Below are 23,638 nucleotides of genomic sequence, written 5' to 3'. Positions count from 1 at the left end.
GCGACATCTCGGCCGCGCCGGCGGGCCACCTCCGCTCATCTCCGCCCTGAGCTGAGCGCCATCAGTCAGCACTCCAACCCGAGTAATCTCAAGATAAACCAGCCGAAGATTGATGTTGCTCTTCCATCTTCTGTCTCTGGAACCCGCTTCTGCTCACTGTTTCTATCACTGTTTGTTGCTTTCATCAGCACAGCTTTTCCGTGTCGACGACACTCACGCATTTTGGGACGCCGATAGACGCCGCAGTCTCGGCAACTTCCACCCGCTCCACCTCTCTCCACACCTCATCTCCCCGCCCTCGTTCCCCGCCGCCACTTCACGCGCCCCCTCCCAGCCGGCGCAAACGCGCTCGCCACGATGGAGGCCATACGCATGTCCTCCCCGCAGTCGCCGACGTTCGAGTTGACAGACCCGATCTCGCGGACGACCTCGCGCGTATCGCGATTCTCGCTTGACCCAGATCCCGAGGCGGGCAAGGAGCGAAGGTTGTCACCGAGCACAACCGCGACGCCGCCCGCCGCGGCGGAGAAAGATGACCCCTTCGAAGTACTCTGGGACGGGCCAAACGACCCGGAGTGCCCGCTGAACATGTCCATGGCGCGCAAGTGGGCGATTGTGGTCGTCATCGCCGTGTCATGCCTCTGTGTGACCTGCTGCTCCTCCATGGCCGCCATGACATACAGCGGCATGATCGCGACGTACGGGATCAACACGACGCTCTGCATCTCGTCGATCTCGTTCTTCGTCATGGGCCTGGGATGCGGGCCGCTCCTCCTCGGCCCTGTGTCCGAGTTCGCGGGCCGCAAGCCGGTGCTGCACGGTGGCTTCGCGCTCTTCTTCCTCCTCAACTTTCCCGTCGCGTTCGCGCCCCACATTGCCCTCCACCTCGCCTTCCGCTTCCTCACGGGCTTCGTGGGCTCGGCGTTCCTCTCCGTCTCGGGCGGCGCCATCACCGACGTGTTCCACAACACGCGCGTGGCGACGCCCATGATGATCTTTAGCTCGGCGCCGTTCCTCGGCCCCGTCCTCGGCCCCCTCCTGAGTGGCTTCATCAACCAGCGCCAACCAGATTGGCGCTGGACATACTACGTCGTGATTATGTGGGCATTCGTGTGCATGGCCGCGCTCCTCCTCCTCCTCCCCGAAACGTACGACCCGCAGCTATTGAAGCGCAAAGCGCGGCGGCTGCGCCAGGACACGGGCGACGCGCGCTGGCGCGCGCCAATCGAGAAACTCGACCGCTCCTTCGCCGCAGCGCTCAAGCATTCGCTCCGCACGCCCTTCCGTCTCCTCGCGACAGAACCCATGGTCCTCTTCCTCGACCTCTGGTCCGCCCTCATCCTCGGCATCCTCTACCTCTCCTTCTCGGGCGTGCCGTACATCTTCCGGACGCAGCACGGCTTCTCGCTCGAGCAGACCGGCATGAGCTTCCTCGGCATCGGCGCAGGCCAGGTCGTCGCCGCCCTCTCCCAGCCCCTCTTCAACCGCGCCTACGCCAAAGTCAGCGCCGCTCACGGCGGGCACGCGCCCCCCGAAGCCCGCCTCGTCATGGGCATGTTCGGCGGCGTCATCTGCCCCATCGGCCTGCTGTTGCTCGGCCTCACAGCCTTCAAAGAGGTGCATTGGATAGTGCCGATCGTTTTGAGCTCCTTCTTCGGCCTCGGGTTGGTGTACGCGTACACCGCGACATTCACGTACCTCGTCGACGCGTACCGCCCCGTCGCGGCGAGTGCGTTGGCCAGCAACAGCTTCCTTAGGAGTACCTTTGCGGCAGGCTTCCCCTTGTTCGGGCTGCCGCTGTATGAGCGCCTTGGGCCGGTCGGCGCGACCTGCCTCCTTGCCGGGCTGTTGTTCTTGTTCACGCCGCTGCCCTTCATTTTCTACCGAACGGGCGCGTCGGTGCGAGCACGCTCCAATTTTGCGGCTCACGGGATGTAGCAGGGAGACAGCGAGGTTGATTCGGGTTGAGTAGAGACACTGGTAGATATCTAATAGACTACACTGTACACTACGCAATGTATGCATGGCTACGTAGCGGGGCGCTTGACGCCCGCCGCCACCACTCCTCCCCCGCCCGCCCCCGCGCGCTTGTCGCGGAAGAATCCCGCGACGCCCTTGGCGACCTCGCCCCACTCGCTGCAAACGCGCACTCCCTCCCCAATCCACTTGGGCAACTTGCCGCGCACACGCGGCCGCGCATACCGCGCATCGACGAGGAGGATGGCGGCGTAGTCGCCGGCGTGCCTAATCGCGCGCCCGATGCTCTGGTTGACGGCGCGCATGCACAGGTTCTGGCGTCAGCGAGCCCGCGCCCGTGCAGCACGCAGCACGCACCTCGTAGAGCTCGCGCGCGGCGTCCGCGCCCGCTCCGGGCAAGCGCTCGACGTAGCGCATGCGTTCTTGCAGCTCGGCGCTGGCGGCGTTCGCGAACGGCAGCCCGGCCATGATGACGCACCGGCCGAGCCGGTCCGAGAAGTTGATGCCTGCGTGAGCGCGGCCGCGGCGCGCATACCTTCTGACAGCTTGCCGCCGACGACGGCGAAGAGGAGGGCGCCGGAGCGCGGGCGGCCCGCGCTGTTCGTCTTGGGCGCGTCGATCGCGAGCGCGTACTCGCGCAGCACGGCGTCGACTTCGCCCGACGTCTGCGGCTCGTAGAAGATCTGGGTCAGAGAGGCGCGGGAGGCGCGGGAGGCGCGGGAGGCGTACTTGTTTTCGTTGTTCAAGTTTCGGGAGGAGGTCGCGCCACGCGGCTTTGAGCGCGTCCAAGAAGGCGTAGGAGGGCAGGAAGACCACCACGCCATCCGGCACTAGCCCGATCGTCGACTGCACGACGGCGCCGAGCTCGGCCATCTGCTGTCAGCTCCGCGGAGGGGAGACGCACGAGGCCCGCGTCGCGCCGCTTCGCGAACGTGAATTCCAGATCTACTTTGCGCGGGCCGCGAGTCACGACTTGAGTGAGCAAGTTGGTCTTGGGGATGACGTGGGCGCACGAGAGCGTTGCGAAGCGCTCGCGAGGGACGGATGGGAACAGTTGGGTGTAGAAGTCCGCGAGCTGTTGTTAGTGCGGCGTCGCAGAGCGACTTACCGGCTCCATGGTCCCGCCTGCGAGGATGACGGATCGGGCGGCGGCGACGACCTCGGCGAAGCGCTCGGCTGGGTTCAGAAGGACGTATTTGAGCGTCACGGCGTCGCCGTCCTTGCCGAGAATGACGCGGCCGTCGTCCCGTGCGTCCGTGAGGCTAAGGAGGAGGGCTTCGACACCGCGGAAGGCGGCGATGGACGCGTGGCGCGCCGCTGTACTCCTCTTCTCGCGCCCCTTCTGTTCCTTCTCCTCCAGAGATTCCGCATATCCCGACACCTTGCGTGCAAGTTTGGACTCCTTGAGATATCCCACGAGCTCGAGAAGATTGACTGCGTCTGCGGACCGCCCGACACGCCCCATAAGCGCGTTGACATCCATCATTTCGCTGGCCTCCTTTCCCTTTGCGAACGTCGAGCAGACGCCCACGAGGCCGCGCAGCACTGTGAGCGTCTGCTGGATCATGAGCGCATGTCGAGGCTTGAGCCGCGACCGGAAGCGCTGGAGGTACTGCGTGAGCTGGGCTGCCGCGCTGCTAACATGAGACGCGGGGAGGGAGGCGGAGTAAATGCCGAGAATCGTGTCGATGAGGTTATGCGCCTCGTCGATAACCACGATCTGGTCAGTCAAGTCGATGCCGAGGGCCTCGCGCGCATTCTTCTGCAGCAGGAGATTGTAGGGGAGAGTGACGAGCTGCGCCTGCTTCGTCGCCCGCCGCGTCGCGTAGTACGGACACACGCCGGCGCGGCGGCCCTCCACCACGAGGTCTTCGATGTCACGCACCGTCGCGAGCACGGCGTCGCGTGCGTCGAGCAGCGGCCCCTCGTCCGCCTTCGGTGGGAGGTGGGGACAGCGCTTCACGCCTGGCGTCAGCCGTGTTGGCGGACTACCCACCGCTCTTCTGCATGTCGAGGCACGCCTCGTTCATCTTGTCTTCGCGCGCGAGCGCGCGCACCTTGTCATTGATGCACATCTGTTTCCGCGAAGCGAGGGGGACGGCGGACACGCGGTCCTCGTCGGCCGCGTCGTCGGCCGTGAACGTCGTCTTGAGGAGCTCGGCCGTGAGCTGCCGCAACTGCGAGTGTGTTCGGGAGGCGAAGTACACCTGCCGTCAGTGGAGACTACCGCATCTTCGTCACGCACCTTCGGCACGTCCTCCTCCTCGACCTCCTCGGCGGCCGGCTTGTCCAGCTGCGCCATGAGCGCGCGCACTTCGGCGCTGACGTTCATCCCGTCGTCCGGCACTGCATCCGCGTCTCCGGGGAGGAAGTCGTCTTCGCGCCGTTCCGTCTCCTCGCTCGCCGCCGGGCGCGCACGTTTCCGGAACGCGGCGGGGTTGGCGCGCCGCCGCTCCCGGTCCCGCACAGCCGCGAGGCGCGCCGCGCGCTCGGCTGCTGCGAGCCGCAGCTCGCCCATGTGTCGCTTCACGGCGTTCTCGATGATCCATGGCGGGTCTGCGATCAGCGATGCCGCGCAAGCACGCACCATCCGGATCCTCGGCTGCGAAGCGCGAGCGCAACTCCGCCTCGGCAGCTTCGTCGAGGCGCCGCCGGTGCGCGGCCAGCCAGCTCAGCGTCGCGGTGAGCAGCGTCAGGCTCTTGCCTGTGCCTGTGGGCGACTCGACCTGGCGTCAGCACGGCGTGAGACGGGCTCACGATGGCGATCTTGCGCGCTTCGATAGCTGCGAAGACGGTGCGCATTAGGTCGAGCTGGATGGAGTACGGCTCGGGGTAGGGGAACGGGAAGGAGGTGGGGGTCGGCAGGCGGGGGAGCGGCGGCTCATCTTGCCTGGAAGGCCCAGCTTCCGCCGAGTCGCCCATCGCCATGAGAGAATGAGTGAAGATGGGAAGAGAACTGATGGTGAGACGGCAGGTATCGGCACCGGGCAGGGCGCGGACATTGATTTTCGGTCGCGTCGCGTCGCGGGTCCCCGGCCCGGGTGGCGAATCGATGCCGCAATTACATGTAGGTGCTCCACACTCTGCCACGCACATCTGCCAGTCTTCAGACGAATAACGACTCCATGACTGCTACTAGACTACAGGGCTAAAGTTACTCGTTCTTGAAGTTGAGCGAGATGCCGTTGACGCAGTGGCGCTCGTCCGTGGGCGTTGCGTAGCCCTCGCCCTTGAAGACGTGGCTGGGGTTAGTTACTGTAGCTCGTGGTGGCGTCTGTTTACGCTGGATTCGCGCATTCTCCGGACTCTCGCAAGCGGAGGCGCGTTCACAGCGCATGTGTACGGTAGACGAAAAGGACAAGCTACTCACCCGAGGTGGCCGCCGCTGTCCGTCAGCTTGAATCAGCGCGCTTGGACTCACCAGTTCGCGCAGACAATCTCGGTACGGGTCATGAAGTTGGAGTTGTCCTCGCGGCGGATGACGGCGCCGGGGATGGTGTCGAAGAACGCGGGCCAACCGCAGCCGGATGCGCTGGTGTGAGCGAGGGTCGAGGTTGATCATGCCCGATGGGCTCCAGCCGAAACGCCGACCACTGGCAACTGTCCAGCGTTTGGGCCTGGATGTAGGCAGTGCTGGCCCGATGGCCAGGCGGCGAAGCGGCGACCATGCCACCAAGCCAGAACCCAGCCTTCACATTTGACTTACAACTTCTGGTTCGAGGTGTAAAGTGGCGCGTCGCACCCAGCACAGGCTGACGTCAGCACAACATGGCGCCGCCACTCACTGTACACGCCCGAGTCCTCCTTCTTGTCAAACTCGTGCGAGCCGGGGCGCTCGGTGCCCTGCTTGCGAAGGATACGGAACTGGGATTAGGGGGTGATCATGTGGGTATATGAGGAATGGCCAGAGCTTCTGGGATACCATCACTCGCATCCTCCCCTCTCCCACCACCGATTCGTTAACGCCGCGAGCGACGTGAGCTCCGTGAGCTTCGTGAGCTGCCAGGCAGCTCTTCCTGCTGCTCCCATACACACACTCACCTGCTCGGGCGACAGCTGGGCCTGCCACTCCGCCTCGGACTTGTTAACCTTGAACTGCTCAGACATTTTGGGCGTTGTGGAGAAGAGAGAGAATGGGAAGATTGCAGCGGCAGAGTATGCAGTGTAGCGAGCAGACGGACGGAGCGAGGAGAAGACGGGCCTGATAGTGTGCAGGGGGACGCGAGGCATATGAGTGGACGACGAGGAGAAAAATGCAGGGGATGGCTTGGCTGGGCTAAAGAGATGGTGTGCTCGACAGGATGAGTTGGGTGGGCAACCTCTCATTTGAGCGGAGGGGCCATGACGTCGTTGCCCCGCCGCTGGGGTGACTGACCACAGCTAGGCCCTACTGGAGCACAGCTTCGCGCAGCGCTCCGTCGCCGCTCGGCTGATGAGAACGCCCGAGTTGATCGTGAGCAACATGACAATGGAGGAGTGGATCTGTAGCAGAGCGGAAGCGACATGCATACCCAAGATGACCTCGCTAGTCCGCCGACCCACGAATCGCCAAACCCCTCGTCCGCCGAGCCTCCGGTCAAAACCAGATTACATAATCCCACGCCATCACCACGCGGGCGGATTTCGCCACATTCGCAAAATTCATGAAACGCCGCGGCGATCCCAAACTGTTGCTGGCCAGGCTGCCGTTCAGTGAGCCATCTGTCGCCAGCGTACACCCATCCGACAACAATCATCAAAATGGCTTCCTCTACCGGTGAGTAGCACGGCCTTACGCAGCACGGCGACAGCGGAAATCGGCACGGCACGCGCGTTCGAACGGTGCGCGTATGCGCAGGAGGGCTCGAGCGACCGGGGATCGAAACTTCGACATCGAGTCCGGCGGCGGAGAAACGACGAGGTCGGCGCATATGGCGGCGAGCGCGGGATGCGTTTACCATGCGTTGCGTGGTGATGGCGCTGTCCACGTCGTTCTACGTGTCTTTGCGCAACCCGCGATACATCGACATGCGCTCGAAAGTTTCGACATGGCTTGATCGCGAGACCTTCCCCCTCCCCCAACACCCCAGCCGCCGACCTCTTCCCTCGCACGACCTACACCTCGCCGCGCCCCAATTTCCGCTGTGCTGCGTTGCTGCCAACCACCCCTCTCCCCACACTAACCCCAGGCCTCGCCTCGGACCGCCGCAAGTCGCGCAAGGCTCACTTCTCGGCCTCGTCGGGCCAGAAGCGCAAGATCATGTCGGCGCCTTTGAGCAAGGAGCTCCGTGCCACGCACGGCGCCCGCTCCATCCCCGTCCGCAAGGACGACGAGGTCCTCATCGTCCGGGGGAAGTACAAGGGCCGTGACGGCAAGGTCGTCCAGGTGCGTTGGCTGCCTGCTCTGCGATGTTGCGACGAGATGTTGACCCCAGGTCTACCGCAAGAAGTGGGTCATCCACGTCGACCGCGTCCACGTCGAGAAGTCGAACGCCGCGACCCCCTCGGTCGGCATCCACCCCTCGAACGTTGTCATCACCTCGCTCAAGCTCGACAAGGACCGCAAGGCCATCCTCGAGCGCAAGGGTGGCAAGAAGGCGGCCGAGCCCGCCGCGGAGAAGAAGGAGTAGACGGCTTCTTCTTTGTAGTGGCTCTGGGGTTGGGATGTACCTCGCATCATGACAGTTAGCGGGGGGGGGGGGGGGGGGGGGGGGGGGGGGGTGTGTGTGCTGTGGGCGGGCGGAGGGAGTTTTGACTGAAGGCACAGAGGAGATGGGGGTGGAAGGGCTGCTGCTGGCCCAATTCGGGCAGGTTGCAGGTCATGCCCAAGGCGAGACATGGGATCAAAATGTGTGCGTACGTTGGTGCAGTTGGTCGTGGCTGTGTCGCGCTGCCATGATCTGCATCTCCATCTCGCGCAGTTGGGACACAAGTGGCCTGCAAATGAGAGGGAGGTGCAGTCCGAGTGGTCGTCGCGGAGAGCGCTGCTGTCTCCATCTGCGAAATGCGGAGACGGGGTACTGCTTGATCTCCGCGTGACAAAGCCTGGGCCATAGGATAGCCACGAGGCAACCTTGTCCAAGTGAGTGAATTACCCAAGTGAGACGGATTTAGGCAACGCCAGCGCCATGTAGTCAACGCGTCATCTCTTGTCTCGAGGAGGGTTGTAGAGGCCACTAGTTCTCTAGCTCGCGTGGCTCGTAGATGCCTCGAGGAGGGGGGTTGGCTCCGAGACATCTGGCAGATCCGAGTCGGGAGCTCAAGGGGACATCGGGACACAGCGCGGATGTAAATTTGGACAACAAAGTTCGGACAAGATCGACTGGAGAGCGGTGGGCGGTGGGCTTGGCATCCTCTCAGAGACTGCAATGCTGCGCCAGTGCACGGTGCGCTTGCTTTCCGCCAAGGGGCGTTGGCGTAAGCTAAGCGACAAGCTGAAGAATAACGGCATGAAGGAGATGGTACCAAGTGTGCTGTACAGTACGGAGGACGGAGGCTGATGGGTGGCATGGGTGGTGGATGATGAGGAGCTTGCTTGGTCCCTCCACTCAGCCACATCATCCATCCACCTTCCCTCCCGTCACTCCTCTTTCTCTTTTCTCTTCTCTTCCTCTTCTCATCGCATCGACATCTCTCTCTCTCTCTCTCTTCCCATCCCACCACCACCACCACCACCACCACCATCCCCATGCTCAATGCTTGAGTGACTCTTGCTTTGTCGCGGCCCCCCATCTCCCTCCTGTATGACCATCATTCCTTGACCATCATCGCCTGAACAAGTCAATCAGAGGGAACGCCAGCCTACGCCACTTCCCCCCCTCGGGTGGCTTTTCCTTTACGCCTTTTGGTGTCCACTCTCCATCTCCATCCTCATCCTCATCCTCATCTATCCCCTCCTCCCCTCACATCTCCTCGCATCTCCCCTCTCCCTCTTAGCATTTCACCACTACACTCCACAACCGTCACACTCCACCTCCACGCCCACCATCACCAACCTCCCATTGCATCTCCTCCTCCTCTTTAGCACACGCCCTGCACGCCCCCCCCCCCCCCCCACCAAAGCCCCAAGAGGCCTGAGCGACAAGTCTGGGAGCCTCACGCCTAGACCCCCTCTCGCCGTCCCTCGCATCTCCACTGCACTCTCCCTCCTCCACTTCCATCCCGACGCGCACAATCACCCACTCCTCCATTTGCTCAGCCACCATCATGGCCAGCAAGAAGAACCCCTCCTCCAGCCCCGATCGTGGAGAGGTGTCAACCCCCACCCCATCGGGTGGTCCAGCCACTGCCTTTGCCACATCGCCCTCGGCAGTCTCAACAGTGTCCGCAGCAAGTGCCGCGTCAGCCCCACCTTTTATAAGCAGAGACGACTCGGCATACAGTGCGCTGGCCGCGCGTGTTGCCGCCACCGAGACCAGCCTCGCACTCTTGCAGTCTCAGGTTGCTCAGCTCGCTTCCGCAGTCAAGACGGCTCTCCCGTCGTCCGCACTCCCCAATGGCGCCCTGTCGGGGATAGGCGGCGGGCGTATGTTCTCGCCGTTTGACGCACCTACTCCCACCCTTGCACCAACATCGGCTGCCATGACTGGCCGTTCGTCCGCAGGCGAGGGCGCCGACATTTCCGCCCTGACACAGCAGATTGCAGCGCTGTCCACGAGCGTTGCACAGCTCCAGCGGCTTCAGGCGCAGGGTGGTAGTGCCGCCGGGACCGGCGGTCCACAGCTCGGCATGGGGCAGACCTCGGGTCTCCCGAACGGACATTCCCATCATGGTGACCCCCGCATGTTCGCGAGAATGAGCATGCCACCACTCGAGTCGCCCATCGGCGGCCCGCTCTCGCCCCACGGCCATCTCTCCCCCACTCGCGACTTTGGGGGCCCCCGCACGCCCGTCAACCGATCGTTTGGCTCGAGCCTCCTCAATGACAGCCTGGACAATAACATGTGGGGAGCACCCGGTGGCGGCAAGTACGGCGGCGGCGGCGGCGGCGGGACAGGTGGGGCAGGCCGAGAATGGGTGCCTAGCCCTGGCGGCCACATGCAGACCCAGCGCGAGCAGGCGGGTGGGGGCATGTCCAACAACAGCGCAGCTGCACCGGGCGCAGGCATTGTCGTCACAAAGTGGGAGCAATTGCAGCTCAAGCCCGACCTTTTGCGTTCCATCTCCAAATATGGGTACGTTCTTGTGTAGTCGTCGTCGTCGTCGTCGTCGTCGTCGACTACGACAATGTCGATACCTTGGGCGCGCAACAGCTAACGACGCAGCATTGGCCCTCCAAACAAGATTCAAGCCCGTGTACTCCCGTTCATGCTCAAGGGCTCGGACATCATCGCGCAGGCCCCTCCCACGCAGGAACGCATCATATCATAGTGAGTCCTGACACTTGTGGCACACAGGGGCTGACAGAGCAAGCGTGATCCCCGCCCTCCAGTTATGTCTCACCCTCGCGCCCATGCAGGGCCCATTCCGTGGTCCTTCTGTCATCATCATCACCACCACCGTGGACCAGGCCACGCAGTGTCACAAGCGTACGTCAGCTGTTAACACTTGGGTAATCACTAAACGTGTCACAGTTGTACGCAACGTCGGCGGTCCTCTCGGCGTCCGTGCTGCGCTCGCCGCCGGTGCTACGGGCTCGAGCTCGTTGCCCAACGAGGTGGCAAACATGCAACGCGACGGGATTCAGATCCTAATTGGAACACCGGCAAAGATCAACGAAATTATGAATGCCAGGGGCAGCCTCTCCGGAGCCGAGTGCCGTCTCCTTATCGTAAGTTTGCTTCGGCAGAATCATGTGAAACATTTCTGACACTTCAATTTAGCTCGACGAGGTTGACCAATTAATTGCCCGCAACCTGTACGAGAATGTCCTGAGCGTCGCTCGGCTTCTCCCATCACCACGCCGAGGCGGCGGTGGCGGTGGGCCGCTTACTCCTGGTGGATTCTCGACGACCGTTGGCAGCCCCTTTGACAATGGCGCACACTCGCCCTTCAACCCGCAGAGCAAGACCCCATTCCCCTCCGCCCAGCCTTCACGGTTCAGCACTCCAGGCCCTAGCGGCCAGCCTCCTAGGTCGGCCTCCTCCCCCATCGAACGCCAGACGTGCATCTTCTCAAACACGATTCCAACCGACGTCATCACTTTCTCGAACCAGTTGGAAGTTCGCGACCCTGTGCGCGTCTTGGTGCGCCGCGAGGGCACGACCAACTCGCAGGAGTCGGTGTCATCAATCAGCCCCGGTCTCAGCGTCAAGCACACATATGTCTATCTCACGATTACTGGATCAGCTCGCTCCGAGGAGCAGTCAGCCGACGCCGGGCCGGGCACCATTGGCTCAGGCCGCGCGAACGCTGGCGGGATGAGCGAGGAGGCCGCTCGTGCTAAGGAGTACAAGCTCGACACGCTCGTCAAGATGCTCGATGACTACCCACTGTGGCAGGCGATTATCCATGTCGGCTCGTACTCGATGCTCGAGGCTGTCGTGTACAAGCTCTCTGGACGACAGTGGGAAACGCTATACCTATCGCCCGACATGCCGCCGCCACAGAAGAAGGCCATGCTGCAACAATGGCGTATGAGCATTGCAGGCCAGGGCCCGCGCTTCCTCGTGTGCTTTGATGTCAACCCCAAGCCGCCCGAGATCCCTTGGGCTCCCCTCGTCATCAACTTTGACCTGCCGAGGTCTGTGGAGGGCTATGCTCTCCGCGCAGCTGCCGCCATGCCCCCTACGTCGCGGCAGGGGCAGGCGCCACCCGTCAACGGCGTAATCGTCAGCTTTGTGCAGGCGGCTGGCGGTGATGTGGAGATGTTGCGCTCGACCGAGTGCGCGTACCGCTTCAAGTCGGCCGAGATTCCTACCGTATTCCGCGACCTGTTCCCACACTAAACTCGCTCTTCCGCCTCAGCCTCAGCCCAGCCCCAGCCACGCAACTGTGCAACTCGTAACGTGTGTATCGCAACTTTGTTCTTCCTGTGGATTTTGGGTTCCCTCCTTCATCGTTTCTATAGCACCACATTCAAGGCCGTGACGGCATTCCAACTCATTTCAAATATCACAAGTCACCAAGAACGACCCGTCGGCCACGACCCCCTCTCTGCACTGCTGTGGCGCCGCGTCTCCCCTTGCGGCTGGCGTAGTAGCGTCGAGGCGGGGGAGATGGACTGGCCGACAAACACAAACTGCACTGGAAGTGGACTCGTAACCTGTCATCCATAGTCAGGATCATACGCATATATCTTGTAGCCAGGGCTTGCCCTGTCTCATGCATGTAGCTGTACTCTGATCAGTTCGTGAGCGAGTGAGTGAGTGAGAAGGAGAGAGGGAACGGGGAGTGAGAGGAGGACCACGCGAGTAATGTCGTGTTGATTTTTGACTTGAGTGAGGAGTGATAAGAAAAGACCCGTGTGAGTGTTTGTGCCTGAGGTGGAACGCGAGACGCGTGTAGCTTGTTCCCCGCCCGCCTTGCCTTCCTCGCACCAGAGACCAGAGGCAGCAGGCACCTTGGCACTCGATCTCTCTCTCTCTCTCTCTCTCTCTCTCTCCTCTCCTCACCATCTTACTCTCCTCCCTCACCACCATCTCCTCCTCCCTCACCACCTCAAAATAATGTCTGTCTATACAGGAGCCTGTAAGTCATCTCTCTCCTTCCTCCTCCTCCTCCTCCTCCCCTTCTACAGCCCCCCCAATGACCCCCCCTCCACCCCCCTCCTCTCCCTCTCCCCCACCCACCACGAGGCCATCACCCTGCGGAGATCGCGCACTCGCGCACTCGCGCACACTCCTCCATCTCTCGCATCCACGCATCTCCCCTGCTCATACCTCCCACACCGCTTGGGCACCTCTTTCTATCGCTCCATCTCTCCATCACTCCACTACTCTCTCGACAATCTCCTCCTTAAACAACACACCCTTTCCGCCCCTCTCCCCTCCAACCCTCCCCCTCCTCCAACCTCTTCTCTTATCTCCTCTCTCTCTCTCTCTCTCTCTCTCTCTCTCTCTCTCTCTCTCTCTCTCTCTCTCTCTCTACCACCACCTATCCCAATGAACACCTCGACCTCCTCCCGCATCTCCTCCCGCCTCAGCACGGGTACCGCCACGCCCCCCGCCTCGCCGAACAAGCCCTCGCCGCACTCGCCCAACCTCGGTACTCATCACCTCCTCTCTCCTCCCCTCTCCTTCTAATCCCCCTCCTCTCCCTACTCTCGTGCCTAGAGCTAACCCCCAGCGCGTGGCGAGCTGATTGCATGGCTCAACGACTTGCTCGCACCCCAGGTCGTCCAGAAGGTCGAGGAATGCGGCAAGGGCGTCATCCTCTGCCAGGTAAGCTCCCCTCTGAGGCAGTGCGAGCTAACTGACAGGTTCTCGACTCGATCTATGGTGAGTCGATCAGATCGCCGCGCCTTCCAGCCTCCTGGCGAGCGCGGTGTCATGGCACGGTCCTGTCCGCTTGAACTTTGCGGTGCTCGGCCTTTGACATGCCGCTCGCCACTCGGGACTGCGCCGCTCGGTCCTTAGCGAGCATCGAGCTGCTATGGCCTGGCACTAGCACTTGAGCACTAGAAGCTGTCTCCCGCAACGCACCCAGACATCAGCACTGACCGCAGGCGACCTGCCCATGTCCCGCGTCAAGTTTAACGCGCGTATGGAGTACGAGTACCTCGAGAACTTCAAGATCTTGCAAAAGGCCTTTGCCAAGCACAAGATCGACAAGCCGATTCCCGTCGGCAAGCTCGTAAAGTGAGTACAGGTGCACGTGGCGGCACGGGAGTGCATGCGTCTCTCCCTCCTTGTGTGTCCTGCTCTGAAGCGAAGCCGGTTGTGGTTTTTCGGGCTTGGAGCTGGCAGGAGCGTGCAGTCAAATGCCGCCATGGCGAGGAGCCAAAACATAAACGTGTAGTGCAATGCCGCTAACCCCAGGTGCAAAATGCAAGACAACCTCGAGTTCCTGCAATGGATGAAGAAGTTCTGGGACGCCAACTCGACTGGAGCGGCGTATGACACTGCGGGGCGGGGCATGATTGCGTCGTCTGGATCCAGCGCACCTGCGCCGCGCACGAGCACCTCTGCGCGCGCTCCCGCTCCCGCCCCCCGCTCCTCCGTTGCTGCTGCCGCTGGGGCACGCGCGCCTTCCGCCGCTTCAGCCGCGCAGCTGTCCCAGCTCAATGCGCAGGTGCTTGAAATGCAGGCACAGTGCGAGGGTCTCGAGAAGGAGCGCGACTTTTACTTTGCCAAATTGCGCTCGATCGAGCTCATCGTCGGTGACCGCATCAACTTTGAGCACATTGACCCCGAGGAGCGGGATACGCTTGCCAAGATCCAAGAGGTGCTGTACCAGACCGAGGACGGCTTTGAGGTGGGTCTGGCGCGGGTCGGCTACGTGCTCACACCAGGTGCCAAACGAAGAGTTTGAGGGCGAGTTGGACGACGAGGAGACGTTTTAAATGCGGGGATTCGCCTCCCGCTGCACGACATGCCGATTATTGTAATGCCTAGAACGGTAGTGAGCGTATGGACATACATGCGCGAGTGGGGAAAGAGAGGGATTTAGGAGTGGGGCGGGATCAGAGCCGGAAAGTCGAACCCAAAATTCAAGCTGGCGATTGTGTTGTTGTGAAATCACAACAAATCATGACCCAGCTCGAAGCCGCGCAGGGCATGCTCGCCTGGCTCGTCCAGGAGGGTGGCTACGTGCACCCCAACGTCGAAGCGCGCCAAGGTGCGTAGGTGCTCTTTACCCCCTCACCGCAGACGCCACGGGCCTAGGGCTGTACGCCACATCGCCGATTGCGCGCGACGAGCGCCTCATCTCCTGCCCCTCCAGCCTGGCCGTGACGCCCGCCCTCGCGCGCGCAGCCATAGCAGACGTCTGCGGCGTCACCCCCCGCGGACCTCGTGCACGCCGGCGCGCCGTGGCCCGAACGCATGCTCGCCGCCGTCTACGTGGGCCTGCACGCGCTCCACGCCGACGAGTGAGCTACACGCGAACGCGCTGACGCAGATGGCCACAGGCGCTCAAGCACCGCGCGTATACCGCGACGCTGCGCGCGCCGCCCACCCCACATTTGTGGACGGACGCCGAGCGCGCCTTGTTGGCCGGCACGAACCTGGCCGGCGCGGTGGAGACGCAGGCGCGCGAGTGGCGCGCCGAGGCCGAGACCGTGCGCGAGGTGCTCAAGGAAGAGGGGTTTACATGGTGCGCCCTCCACTCCCCTCCCCCCCCCCCCCCCCCCTCCCCCCCCTGCGCTGACAGCAGGGAGCTGTACGCGGCGCTGAACGCGCACGTATCGTCACGCGCCTTCCCGAGCGCCTTGCTCCGCCTTCCTTCGGGCTCGGAGACGAGCGCCGCCTCCACCCCCGTTGAAGAAAGCCACCCCGTCCTCCTCCCCGGCTTGGACCTTCTGAACCGTGCGTGCCCCTGCGTGCCCCTGCGTGCCCCACGACCCCGCTGACAGCAGATAAGCGCGGACAAGCTATCACATGGCTGTCGGCCAAGATCGCCGGCGCAGCCGCCGACGTCCCGGCCATCTCGTTCGTCTCGCCCGGCCAGCCCCCGGGCCAAGTGTACAACAACTATGGCGCGCGCGGCAACGAGTCCCTCCTCCTCGGATACGGGTTCGTGCTCGCCCCTAGCCCGGACACCCCGGAGGGGAACCCAGACGACACACTCGTGCTGCAGCTCGGCGGGATGAATCCTGAGATTGTTGCGGCGCTCGAGAAACAGGGGATACAGGCTGGACAGCGGTTCGAGGTTCGCCGCGACGGCGTGCTCCCCCAGGACCTTGTGCGCACGGTGCGCGTCATGATGGCCGATAGTGCGTGTGCGTGTTGCGGCGGCGACGGGCATGAGCATGGTGACGAGGACGCGCATGAGCATGAGCATGGGCACAACCACGACGACCACGACGACGAAGACGAGCACGCGGCGCACGAGAAAGAGGTCGCCGAGCTCGAGCTCGAGCTCGACGTGCTCGGCATGCTCGGCAGCATGCTCGAGGACAAGCTCAGCCGGCTCGAGGACGAGCCTGAAGCCGCGGCCGCGGCGCGGCCCGAGATCGCCCGCATGGCGCGCATCTACCGGCAAGGTACGGATTCCGCGTTCGCGCGTCGCTAACCCCAGGCCAAGTGGCGATCGCGGAGGCGGCGCTCACGCAGCTCGCGGAGCGCGTGGAGCGCGTCGAGACACTCCTCGCCGACGGGCCTACCTGCCCGTGCGGGTGCTAGACTATGCATGTGCTAAGTGTATCCGCCGCCCTTCTTCTCCTGCGCATGCCCGCCAGCGTTGGTGAGCTCGCGCGCCATCTGCGCCACGAGGCTGCCGATGTCAGTCGCGACGCTGGCCATGTCGAAGCCTTGCGCGAGACGCGCGCGCGCCGTCTCGCCGTTCCCGCAGAAGATGGCCGCGACCTTGCCGTTATCGTGTGCGGCTTTAAGCACGCGCGCGATCGCGGCATTATGCTCGTCGCCGCCGAACTCGACGTTCATCGACTTGGAGAGGTCGTACGGGCCTGCCGTCAGCGTGTTCGGCGCTAACACACCTATGAAAAGCACATCGAGGCCCTCGACGCGCGCGATCTCTTCGACGTTCTCCACGCCCGCCCGGCTCTCAATCTGCACCATGACGAGCAACGCGTCGTCCGCTTCCGCGGCGTACGCGCCCTCCCCAATCCCAAAGCTCGCACCAGCATACATCGGCCCGAAGCCGCGCGTGCCGCGCGGCGGATACTTGTTCCACGCGACGACGGCGCGCGCGTCCGCCGCGCTGTGGCACATGGGCGTCATGATGCCGTGCGCGCCCGCGTCCAGCGCGCGCTTGACCAGCGCCTCGTCCGCGACGGGGATGCGCACGACCGGCGTCGCGCCGTACTGCGCCACCGCGTTCACCAGCTCGTAGTAGTCGCGCTCGGCGATTTGGCCGTGCTCCCCGTCGATCAGGACCCAGTTGAAGCCGCGGACGGAGGAGAGGATCGAGCGCACGACCGAGGGCCCAGGGAAGCTGGCGTCAGCGAGCGAGCGAGCCGCGAAGCAGCGGCGCCAGACAGCGGCGCCAGACAGCGGCGCCAGACAGCGGCGCCAGGCTAACCGCAGCGAGCGCAGCGCCGCGCCGACCTCACCGCACACTCACGTCAGCCAGAAGCCCATGCCCTTCTCGCCGTTCTTGAGCGCATTCTTGAGCGTCATACGCGCCTGCATTGTCTGTGCCATGTTAGATGAGTGGAAGAACACGCTGAAGCGTGCGTGCGCGCATGCTTTTGTGGCCTGTAGCCCACCTCGCCGCCGGCATAATGTCGGCCCGGCACCGGAGTTGGCCGGCTCGACGCGGCTATGGCGGGCCTTTTGGCGAGAGTTTGTGACGCCGAGTCGTGGCTGACACTGTATACACAGCCAAGATCATCTACACAGCATCACCAACCACGCCACCCCCGCTTCTTGACCTATGCATTGTGCAGTACAATTGTATGAAGGGGGAGTGTGAGCCATGCAATGCAGGATATGCAGTGTTGTGAAAGGTTGATTCTTCTATACGCTGTGGATGGCGGGGTGATGGCGCAATGGGAGCAACGAAGTGGCCACACGGGCCACGCGGACACACTCGACACGACAAAGACGTCTTCAGCCTGACGGCTCCCGATTCGGAGCGCGTCCAAGGTCGTGGAAAAGCGGTGGGCGTCAAGCCGCCGATCGGCGCCATCCTCTGATACACGAGCGACAATCACCACCGCCGCTCGCGCTTGTCCTCGAGCTTGAGCTGCTGCCGCTTGCGGCGGTGGAACATGATGAGGCTCACGACACGCCCATACTTGCGATTCAAACGCGCGAGCATCAGGCGCGGGCTCATGCGCTTCGGCGACCCATCGGGCTCGCGCACAACAACGGAATCGCCGAACTCGCGCAGGCGCACCTCTTCCTCCTCGCCCTCGCCTTCACCTTCGCTCCCGAGCCCCACCCACGCGCGGTACGCCTTCTGGTCCTCGAGCTGGCGGTACGCGTGGTCGAGCACAGCGAGGGTCGCGACACTCGGGCGCCACAGCACGTCGCTGGGCCGCCACTGCCGCAGAATGCTCAGGTCTACCGGCGCGTCGTTCTCCAAGAGCTGCGGCGGCACGTCGGGGTGGTACTGGTGCCGCCTGTTCGGTGGGCGGTGCGCGGGCTCCGCGACGTCGCTTGTCGTCCGCACCGTGTTTGCCTCGCCTGCGGCCTCGACTTCGGCTACGGCCACAGCGTCGTCGCGAGGCGCCAGCTCGTCGAACACGTCGTCGCCATCTTGGATGTCGACGGCGACGTCCGCCGGCGTCGTGTCCGCCTCGACGGCGAGCAGCTGCCCGTCCGCCGCGCGCATCGCCACGTTGTATCGCTCCTTGACTTCGGCGTAGCGCGGCATCAGCACGCGGTCGACGATGTGGAATGCGCCCTCGACGTCGCCGGTCTTGGCGAGCGCCACGGCGTAGTGGTTGTAGTTTTGCGAGTCGCGGCCGAACCCCGCGCGCCGCATGTCCGTCCACAACTTCTTCAGGCGGTCGTGCAGCCCCGCGTCGCCAAACGCACGGATCACGACTGAGAACGGGATGGTGAGCACGTTGTTGCGGGCCCGCGTCCGTTGCCCGTCCGGCAACAGGCCAGGCTGGCCTGGATGCGGTGGGATGACTTTGCATGCCTGCCCGAACAGCTTGAGCCACAGGCGGTAGAGAGGTCGTAGCTGCCCGGCCGCGCGGTACGCTACCATGAGCTTGGCGGTGAGCGAGCGCGAGTGGCCGCCATTCTCGGCAATCAAGTCGTAGTAGTGCTTCGCCTGCGTGAGGTCGCCGGTGCGTACAGACGCGACGAGGAGGGGCGTAAAGACATTCTCCATCGCCTTGCCGCGCGCGTGTGTCCGCTCGCCAGGCCGGATCTGGCCGTAGACCGACATGGCAAAGTTGTGTGCTTGCTTGAAACTCGACTCGCCTGGCGCGCGCGCAAACGAACTCGTGATGACACCGTACGTCACACTCGTCGGTACGAGGTCGCGCGCGATCATCGTGTCGTATACGGCGCGAGCTGACTCGCGGTCGCCCATGCGCAGGTACGCCGCCAACAGGATTGACAGGACGTACACGTTCGGCGGCGGGGCCAGGCTGTCCAGCTTGGTCGCTGCGTCCATCTCGACAAACAGCGCACGCGCCAGTACCATGTTGTCGTTGTCGGCTGCCGACTGGATTACAAGCGCCCACGCTTGTACTGGTGGCTGCGGGATGGAGCGGAAGAGGCGTAGAACAGGCTCGAGAGGCGCAGCGCCAATGACATACGCCTTCAGCAAGGTTGTGAGAATGTCCGAATCCTCGGACATCTCGAGCGGGATCCCCTCAGCGAGCCTGGCTGCTTCCTGCCAAGCGCCTGCTTCGACGTAGGCGTTGAGGAGCGCGGACCAGGCGACGGCATCTGGCTCAATCCCGCTCGCCGTCATCGAGTTGAAGACATTCTGCGCATTGATGTGGTCGGCGGCGTTGGCGAACACGGATATCAAGGATGTGTATGTTTCGAGTGTCGGCATGAGGCGCAACTCCATAATGCGCCCGAACACCGAGATGGCAGCCTCGGTCTTGCCCTGTTGCGCATACAGCCGCAACTGCCTCTCAAATGGCTTGAGCGTGGGCTCGATCTTGGCGATGCGCTCGAGATACTCGAGGGCGAGGTCGGCGTCCTCAGCGAGTATGGCCGCGCGCTGCAGTAAACTCAGCGCCTCCAAGCTGTCCTGTGGCGTCCCAAGCTGTTGCAGCGCCTGTTTCGCGGCATCAACTTGTCCGTTGATGGCAAACGCCGTTGCCACGGCTAAGCGATCGCTCCGTGTCGGCCGGTGACGAAGGTTGATCTCGTCCCATACCTTGAGCGACTCGGTGGGCTTGCCCTCGTTTGCGTAGATCCAGAGCTCGCGCGACAGCGCGTTATGTGGGAGAACGCCGCCTCTTTCGCGGAGGACGGAGATGACGTGGTGCGCGGAAGCATAGAATTCCTGATCCGCGAGATTCGCCGCCAGCTTGGACGCAATGCTGTGGGGCACGTACATCGCGTCGTCCTTGAGCGTGAGCCGGCGCCAGAACGTGAACGCCTTAATGCATTGTGGGGCGTCGGCAACGAGGCCCGCCAGGATGACCTTGGCAGTGGCATCGACTTGTGTCCGATCGCCCTCGCCCAACGCGCCGTACTGGGCGCTGATCCATGCCCATGGGTCGCTCATCTGCTGAAAAGCCGCCTGGAACGCCGACCGGACGCGTACGCTAGACGCGCTGTTTTCAAAGTTGCCCTCCACAGAGGTGAGGAGCTTGCGTAGCATCTTTCCCCCGTTGAGAGCGACTTGTGCGGCGTCCTGTAATCGCCCGGCTGCAAGCACAGTGGTGATGTACTGCTCGATGATCTGTGATGGATATTCGGGGTATCGGTCGATTGCGCCTCTTTCATCGCCCATGGTCTTGAAGATGGCCGAAGCCATGAGCTCCGCGGCGTCCTCAAAGTCACCAAGTTTGGCCTTGACGAGCGCGCGCAAATGCCGCAGCAGCGCCCGAGTGCCAGGGAGCTCGCTGAAGTCAACGGGCGCGTCGCGGCAGGCCTGGAGCCTCGCATTGAGCCACTGCCAGTCCGCATCAGTCGTCCCGCGCGAGGTGAAGATGCCGGCTACAGCACACAACCGCATGTAGGGCAGCAGCAACGTCGGGGACACTTTGAGCTCGTCGAAGCGCGCGCGAAACGCCGCCGCCGTCATGGAGGCACCGCTGCGGCGGCTGTCGCGAAACAGCTCACGGTGAGTGTCTGGTTCGAGCCACGCCCACGTTGGCATGGGCGGCGCCATCGCTGGTCGTGGCGGCCGCATTTTGCGCGGGGTATGCACGATCGCCGTGCCGTCGTCGATCCTGCCGAGTGCGCCGGCGTCATGTCCGGTGCGTTGCGCCGAAGTCTGCCATTAGCCGAGTCATAGTATGAGGGGGGGAGCAACCCACATGTGTGTGCCGCAAGCGCGGGCCTCGCCCTGCGTCGAGGTACGCCCGGCCGACGAGACGGAGGACGTGGGCGACGGTCGAGGGCGCGAGGCGCGCCATGGCGATGGCCTGGGGTGACGGGCAGGCCATCGCCGGGATCTGGTAGCTGGAGCAGGCTAGTGCCGGGATATGCGCATGGCCCGGCCTAGGCCTGAGTCGCGGGGGGTGTGGGTCGAGAGCGGCGTCGCGGGGGCGCCGATAGATGCGATGCGGCAGAGGGTGGTGGGGCTGGCGAAGACGGTGGCTGAGATGCGTGAGCTCGAGTACCGGAGTAGAGGTCTTTGTCGGAAAATCGCGATGCATCAATCCCAGGCCGCGTAATTTGATTCCGTCGCCCTACGACGCTGGGTCGCCTTTGTCTTTGTGGCTGAAGTGGGGCACTTCGTCCAAGCGGAATGCATGCATAAGGCGTGTTGGCAGGGCAGGATGGGTATCGTAGAGCAGCGAGAGGAGATTGACTTGGTGATGCTAGTGAACATGGTCCTCGCCGTTGTCACCAAAGTCATTCATCGTCTGCACTATCAGTGGTGTCTTCATCTGGTCATCTGGGTGTTGCTGATATTGGGTCCCTTTGCGATTCGTTCATGATTCAAGCGCGTCACAGCTCCTACTGTACTTGCACTCGCCATCCTAATATTGATCCGCCCTGCCCGTACTCGCTGGCAACGCTTTGTCATGTCTCCACGTACGCGGCGTCTGCTGAGCGCACGCCGACCGACAGAGGCTATCGGAGCTGTTCGTAGAAGAGAGAACAACGCACAAACGATGACATCCAATTCCGAACCCTCCAGGCACAGATCCAAGAACGTAATCCCACGTGGTTTCCGCGCTGGTCCCACGCGCCTGGCCTTGCTTAAATGAGCCCCAATTTCAACCCTCTGGGTGGCAAGAACGATCATCAGCAATTGACAGCGATTAACAGTCACCAAACGCTCTCGCACTCACCCCATCCGCCTCTCACCACCCCACCATGTCGCTCGCAGATACGCTGCTAGCCGACTTTGACGGGCTGTCGGACGACGAGCCGGCGCCGCAGGCGTCGTCGTCGAGCTCGGCGCGCCCGCAGAAGCGCAGCCTTGCCGACGACTTGGGCGACGACCTCGACGCCGACGGCGACCTCAAAATGGAGGACGGGAGCAGCGCCGTCGGATTCGTGCCGGAAGGCGGCGTGCGGCCGGCCGAAGAGCTCGACGCAGACGAGGTCGAAGCGACAGACCTCGCGGCCATCGCGGACGTGAGCAAGGTCGCCAAGCTGATGAGCGGCACGAAACTCAAAGAGGTGTTGGAGGTATGTCGCGTCGCGTTTCTTCGCCCGCGCCTGCTCCCGCTGACAAGCAGGATATTGGGCGGTATACGGCCAAGCCGACGGACATGTCGAGCAGCACGGGCGGCCCGTTGGAGGAGAATCCAGAGTACCACCTGGTCGTGACGGCGAACAACCTGAGCGTCGAGGTCGACAACGAGATGTTGCTGGTACAAAAGTTTATCCGGGACCACTACGGGCCGCGGTTTCCCGAGCTCGAGACGCTCATCACCGACCCATGGACGTACATTGCCGCGGTAGAGGCCATCGCGAACACGGACGACCTGACCAAGGCGCCGCTGCCCGCCTCCCTCCCGCCCGCAACGATCCTCTCCATCACGCTGACGGCGACGTCGTCGCGCGGGCGCAAGCTCGAGCCGGCCGAGTGGGCGACGGTACAGCGCGCGATCGTCGTCGCCGGCGAGCTCCGCGCCGCGCGCGAAACAATCTTCAACTACGTCGAGAGCCGGATGAGTGCGGTCGCGCCCAACATCTCCGCGATCGTCGGCACGGGCATTGCCGCCAAGCTCCTGGGCCTCGCGGGCGGCTTGAACGCCTTCTCGCGCGCGCCCGCTTGCAACATCATGCTGTATGGCGCGGTGAAGAAGAGCCTTGCGTCGTCGCACCTCGCGACGAGCACGCAGCTCCGGCACACCGGCTTCATCTACCAGTCGGCGCTGGTGCAGGGCGCGCAGCCCGAGGACCGGCGGCGCGCGCAGCGCGCCGTGAGCAACAAAGTGTCGTTGGCGGCGCGGATCGACGCGGGCAAGAGCTCGCGCGACGGCGCGTTCGGCCGCAAAATGCATGCCGAGCTCGCGAAGCGGATCGAGAAAATGGCAGAGCCGCCCCCCTCCAAGCTCACAAAGGCGCTGCCGATCCCGCAGGAGACGGCGCGCAAGAAGCGCGGCGGAAAGCGCGCGCGCAAGCTCAAAGAGGAGTATGCGACCACAGAGCTCAGCAAGCTCCGCAACCGCATGGAGTTTGGCAAGGCCGAGGAGGAGACGCTCGTCGACGACGAGTTTGTGGGCCAGGGCATGATCGGCGCCCAGGGCAAGGTGCGCGGTCTCGTCGCCGACAGCAAGAGCCGAGCAAAGATGAGTCGCGCCAATCGCTTGCGTACCCAGTTGCTCGGACGCGCCGCTGCGAGCGCCGATGCCGGGTCCGGCACATCGACGTCGCTCAGCTTTACGCCTGTGCAGGGCATCGAGATTGTCACGCCCTCACTCAGTGCAGCGCAAAAGGTGCAGGCCGCCAACGATCGCTGGTTTGCCGGCGGCACCTTTACACACGTCCCTCAGAAGAAGAGCACAATCCCGGGCCAGATGCCGCCACCGCCGCCCCCATCGGCAAAAAAGTAGACAGCGTCTGGTGCA

General features: G+C 63.4%; 10 protein-coding genes across 10 annotated transcripts; 6 read left to right on the top strand and 4 right to left on the bottom strand.

Annotated features, from left to right (window-relative positions):
• Positions 1 to 588: 588 nt before the first annotated feature.
• Positions 589 to 1,938, top strand: COLE_04381 (uncharacterized protein; the record flags this gene model as incomplete). The annotated part of the gene is made up of 1 exon (XM_018419937.2): positions 589 to 1,938. One exon carries the CDS (start codon positions 589 to 591, stop codon positions 1,936 to 1,938), a length of 1,350 nt encoding a protein of 449 aa, XP_018275598.2.
• A 359-nt stretch (positions 1,939 to 2,297) lies between these two features.
• Positions 2,298 to 4,905, bottom strand: COLE_04380 (uncharacterized protein; the record flags this gene model as incomplete). Its single annotated transcript, XM_065626342.1, has 8 exons — positions 2,298 to 2,660; positions 2,707 to 2,850; positions 2,882 to 3,052; positions 3,086 to 3,942; positions 3,974 to 4,184; positions 4,223 to 4,533; positions 4,565 to 4,703; positions 4,735 to 4,905. 8 exons carry the CDS (start codon positions 4,903 to 4,905, stop codon positions 2,298 to 2,300), a joined length of 2,367 nt encoding a protein of 788 aa, XP_065482423.1.
• Positions 4,906 to 7,216: 2,311 nt separating this feature from the next.
• COLE_04379 (60S ribosomal protein uL24) lies at positions 7,217 to 7,586 on the top strand (the record flags this gene model as incomplete). Its single annotated transcript, XM_018424411.2, has 2 exons — positions 7,217 to 7,342; positions 7,392 to 7,586. 2 exons carry the CDS (start codon positions 7,217 to 7,219, stop codon positions 7,584 to 7,586), a joined length of 321 nt encoding a protein of 106 aa, XP_018275595.2.
• A 1,332-nt stretch (positions 7,587 to 8,918) lies between these two features.
• On the bottom strand, positions 8,919 to 9,164 carry COLE_04378 (uncharacterized protein; the record flags this gene model as incomplete). Its single annotated transcript, XM_018419936.2, has 1 exon — positions 8,919 to 9,164. The coding sequence occupies one exon, from the start codon at positions 9,162 to 9,164 to the stop codon at positions 8,919 to 8,921; it is 246 nt and encodes an 81-aa protein (XP_018275594.2).
• Positions 9,165 to 9,897: 733 nt separating this feature from the next.
• On the top strand, positions 9,898 to 11,843 carry COLE_04377 (uncharacterized protein; the record flags this gene model as incomplete). Its single annotated transcript, XM_018420545.1, has 5 exons — positions 9,898 to 10,130; positions 10,221 to 10,325; positions 10,369 to 10,484; positions 10,530 to 10,726; positions 10,779 to 11,843. 5 exons carry the CDS (start codon positions 9,898 to 9,900, stop codon positions 11,841 to 11,843), a joined length of 1,716 nt encoding a protein of 571 aa, XP_018275593.1.
• Positions 11,844 to 14,879: 3,036 nt separating this feature from the next.
• Positions 14,880 to 16,178, top strand: COLE_04376 (uncharacterized protein; the record flags this gene model as incomplete). Its single annotated transcript, XM_065626341.1, has 5 exons — positions 14,880 to 14,926; positions 14,959 to 15,150; positions 15,211 to 15,362; positions 15,413 to 16,039; positions 16,075 to 16,178. The coding sequence occupies 5 exons, from the start codon at positions 14,880 to 14,882 to the stop codon at positions 16,176 to 16,178; spliced, it is 1,122 nt and encodes a 373-aa protein (XP_065482422.1).
• A 12-nt stretch (positions 16,179 to 16,190) lies between these two features.
• On the bottom strand, positions 16,191 to 17,159 carry COLE_04375 (uncharacterized protein; the record flags this gene model as incomplete). The annotated part of the gene is made up of 2 exons (XM_018424409.2): positions 16,191 to 16,950; positions 17,080 to 17,159. The coding sequence occupies 2 exons, from the start codon at positions 17,157 to 17,159 to the stop codon at positions 16,191 to 16,193; spliced, it is 840 nt and encodes a 279-aa protein (XP_018275590.1).
• Positions 17,160 to 17,667: 508 nt separating this feature from the next.
• Positions 17,668 to 21,052, bottom strand: COLE_04374 (uncharacterized protein; the record flags this gene model as incomplete). The annotated part of the gene is made up of 2 exons (XM_018426096.2): positions 17,668 to 20,880; positions 20,924 to 21,052. The coding sequence occupies 2 exons, from the start codon at positions 21,050 to 21,052 to the stop codon at positions 17,668 to 17,670; spliced, it is 3,342 nt and encodes a 1,113-aa protein (XP_018275589.1).
• A 336-nt stretch (positions 21,053 to 21,388) lies between these two features.
• Positions 21,389 to 21,550, top strand: COLE_04373 (uncharacterized protein; the record flags this gene model as incomplete). The annotated part of the gene is made up of 1 exon (XM_018424408.2): positions 21,389 to 21,550. The coding sequence occupies one exon, from the start codon at positions 21,389 to 21,391 to the stop codon at positions 21,548 to 21,550; it is 162 nt and encodes a 53-aa protein (XP_018275588.1).
• Positions 21,551 to 21,932: 382 nt separating this feature from the next.
• On the top strand, positions 21,933 to 23,623 carry COLE_04372 (uncharacterized protein; the record flags this gene model as incomplete). Its single annotated transcript, XM_018421011.2, has 2 exons — positions 21,933 to 22,250; positions 22,301 to 23,623. The coding sequence occupies 2 exons, from the start codon at positions 21,933 to 21,935 to the stop codon at positions 23,621 to 23,623; spliced, it is 1,641 nt and encodes a 546-aa protein (XP_018275587.1).
• Positions 23,624 to 23,638: the final 15 nt, after the last annotated feature.

The sequence above is a fragment of the Cutaneotrichosporon oleaginosum genome, assembly GCF_008065305.1.
Source record: "Cutaneotrichosporon oleaginosum strain ATCC 20508 chromosome Unknown ATCC20508_contig03, whole genome shotgun sequence".
Classification (NCBI taxonomy): domain Eukaryota; kingdom Fungi; phylum Basidiomycota; class Tremellomycetes; order Trichosporonales; family Trichosporonaceae; genus Cutaneotrichosporon; species Cutaneotrichosporon oleaginosum.
This window is presented reverse-complemented; position numbering and strand designations above follow the sequence as displayed.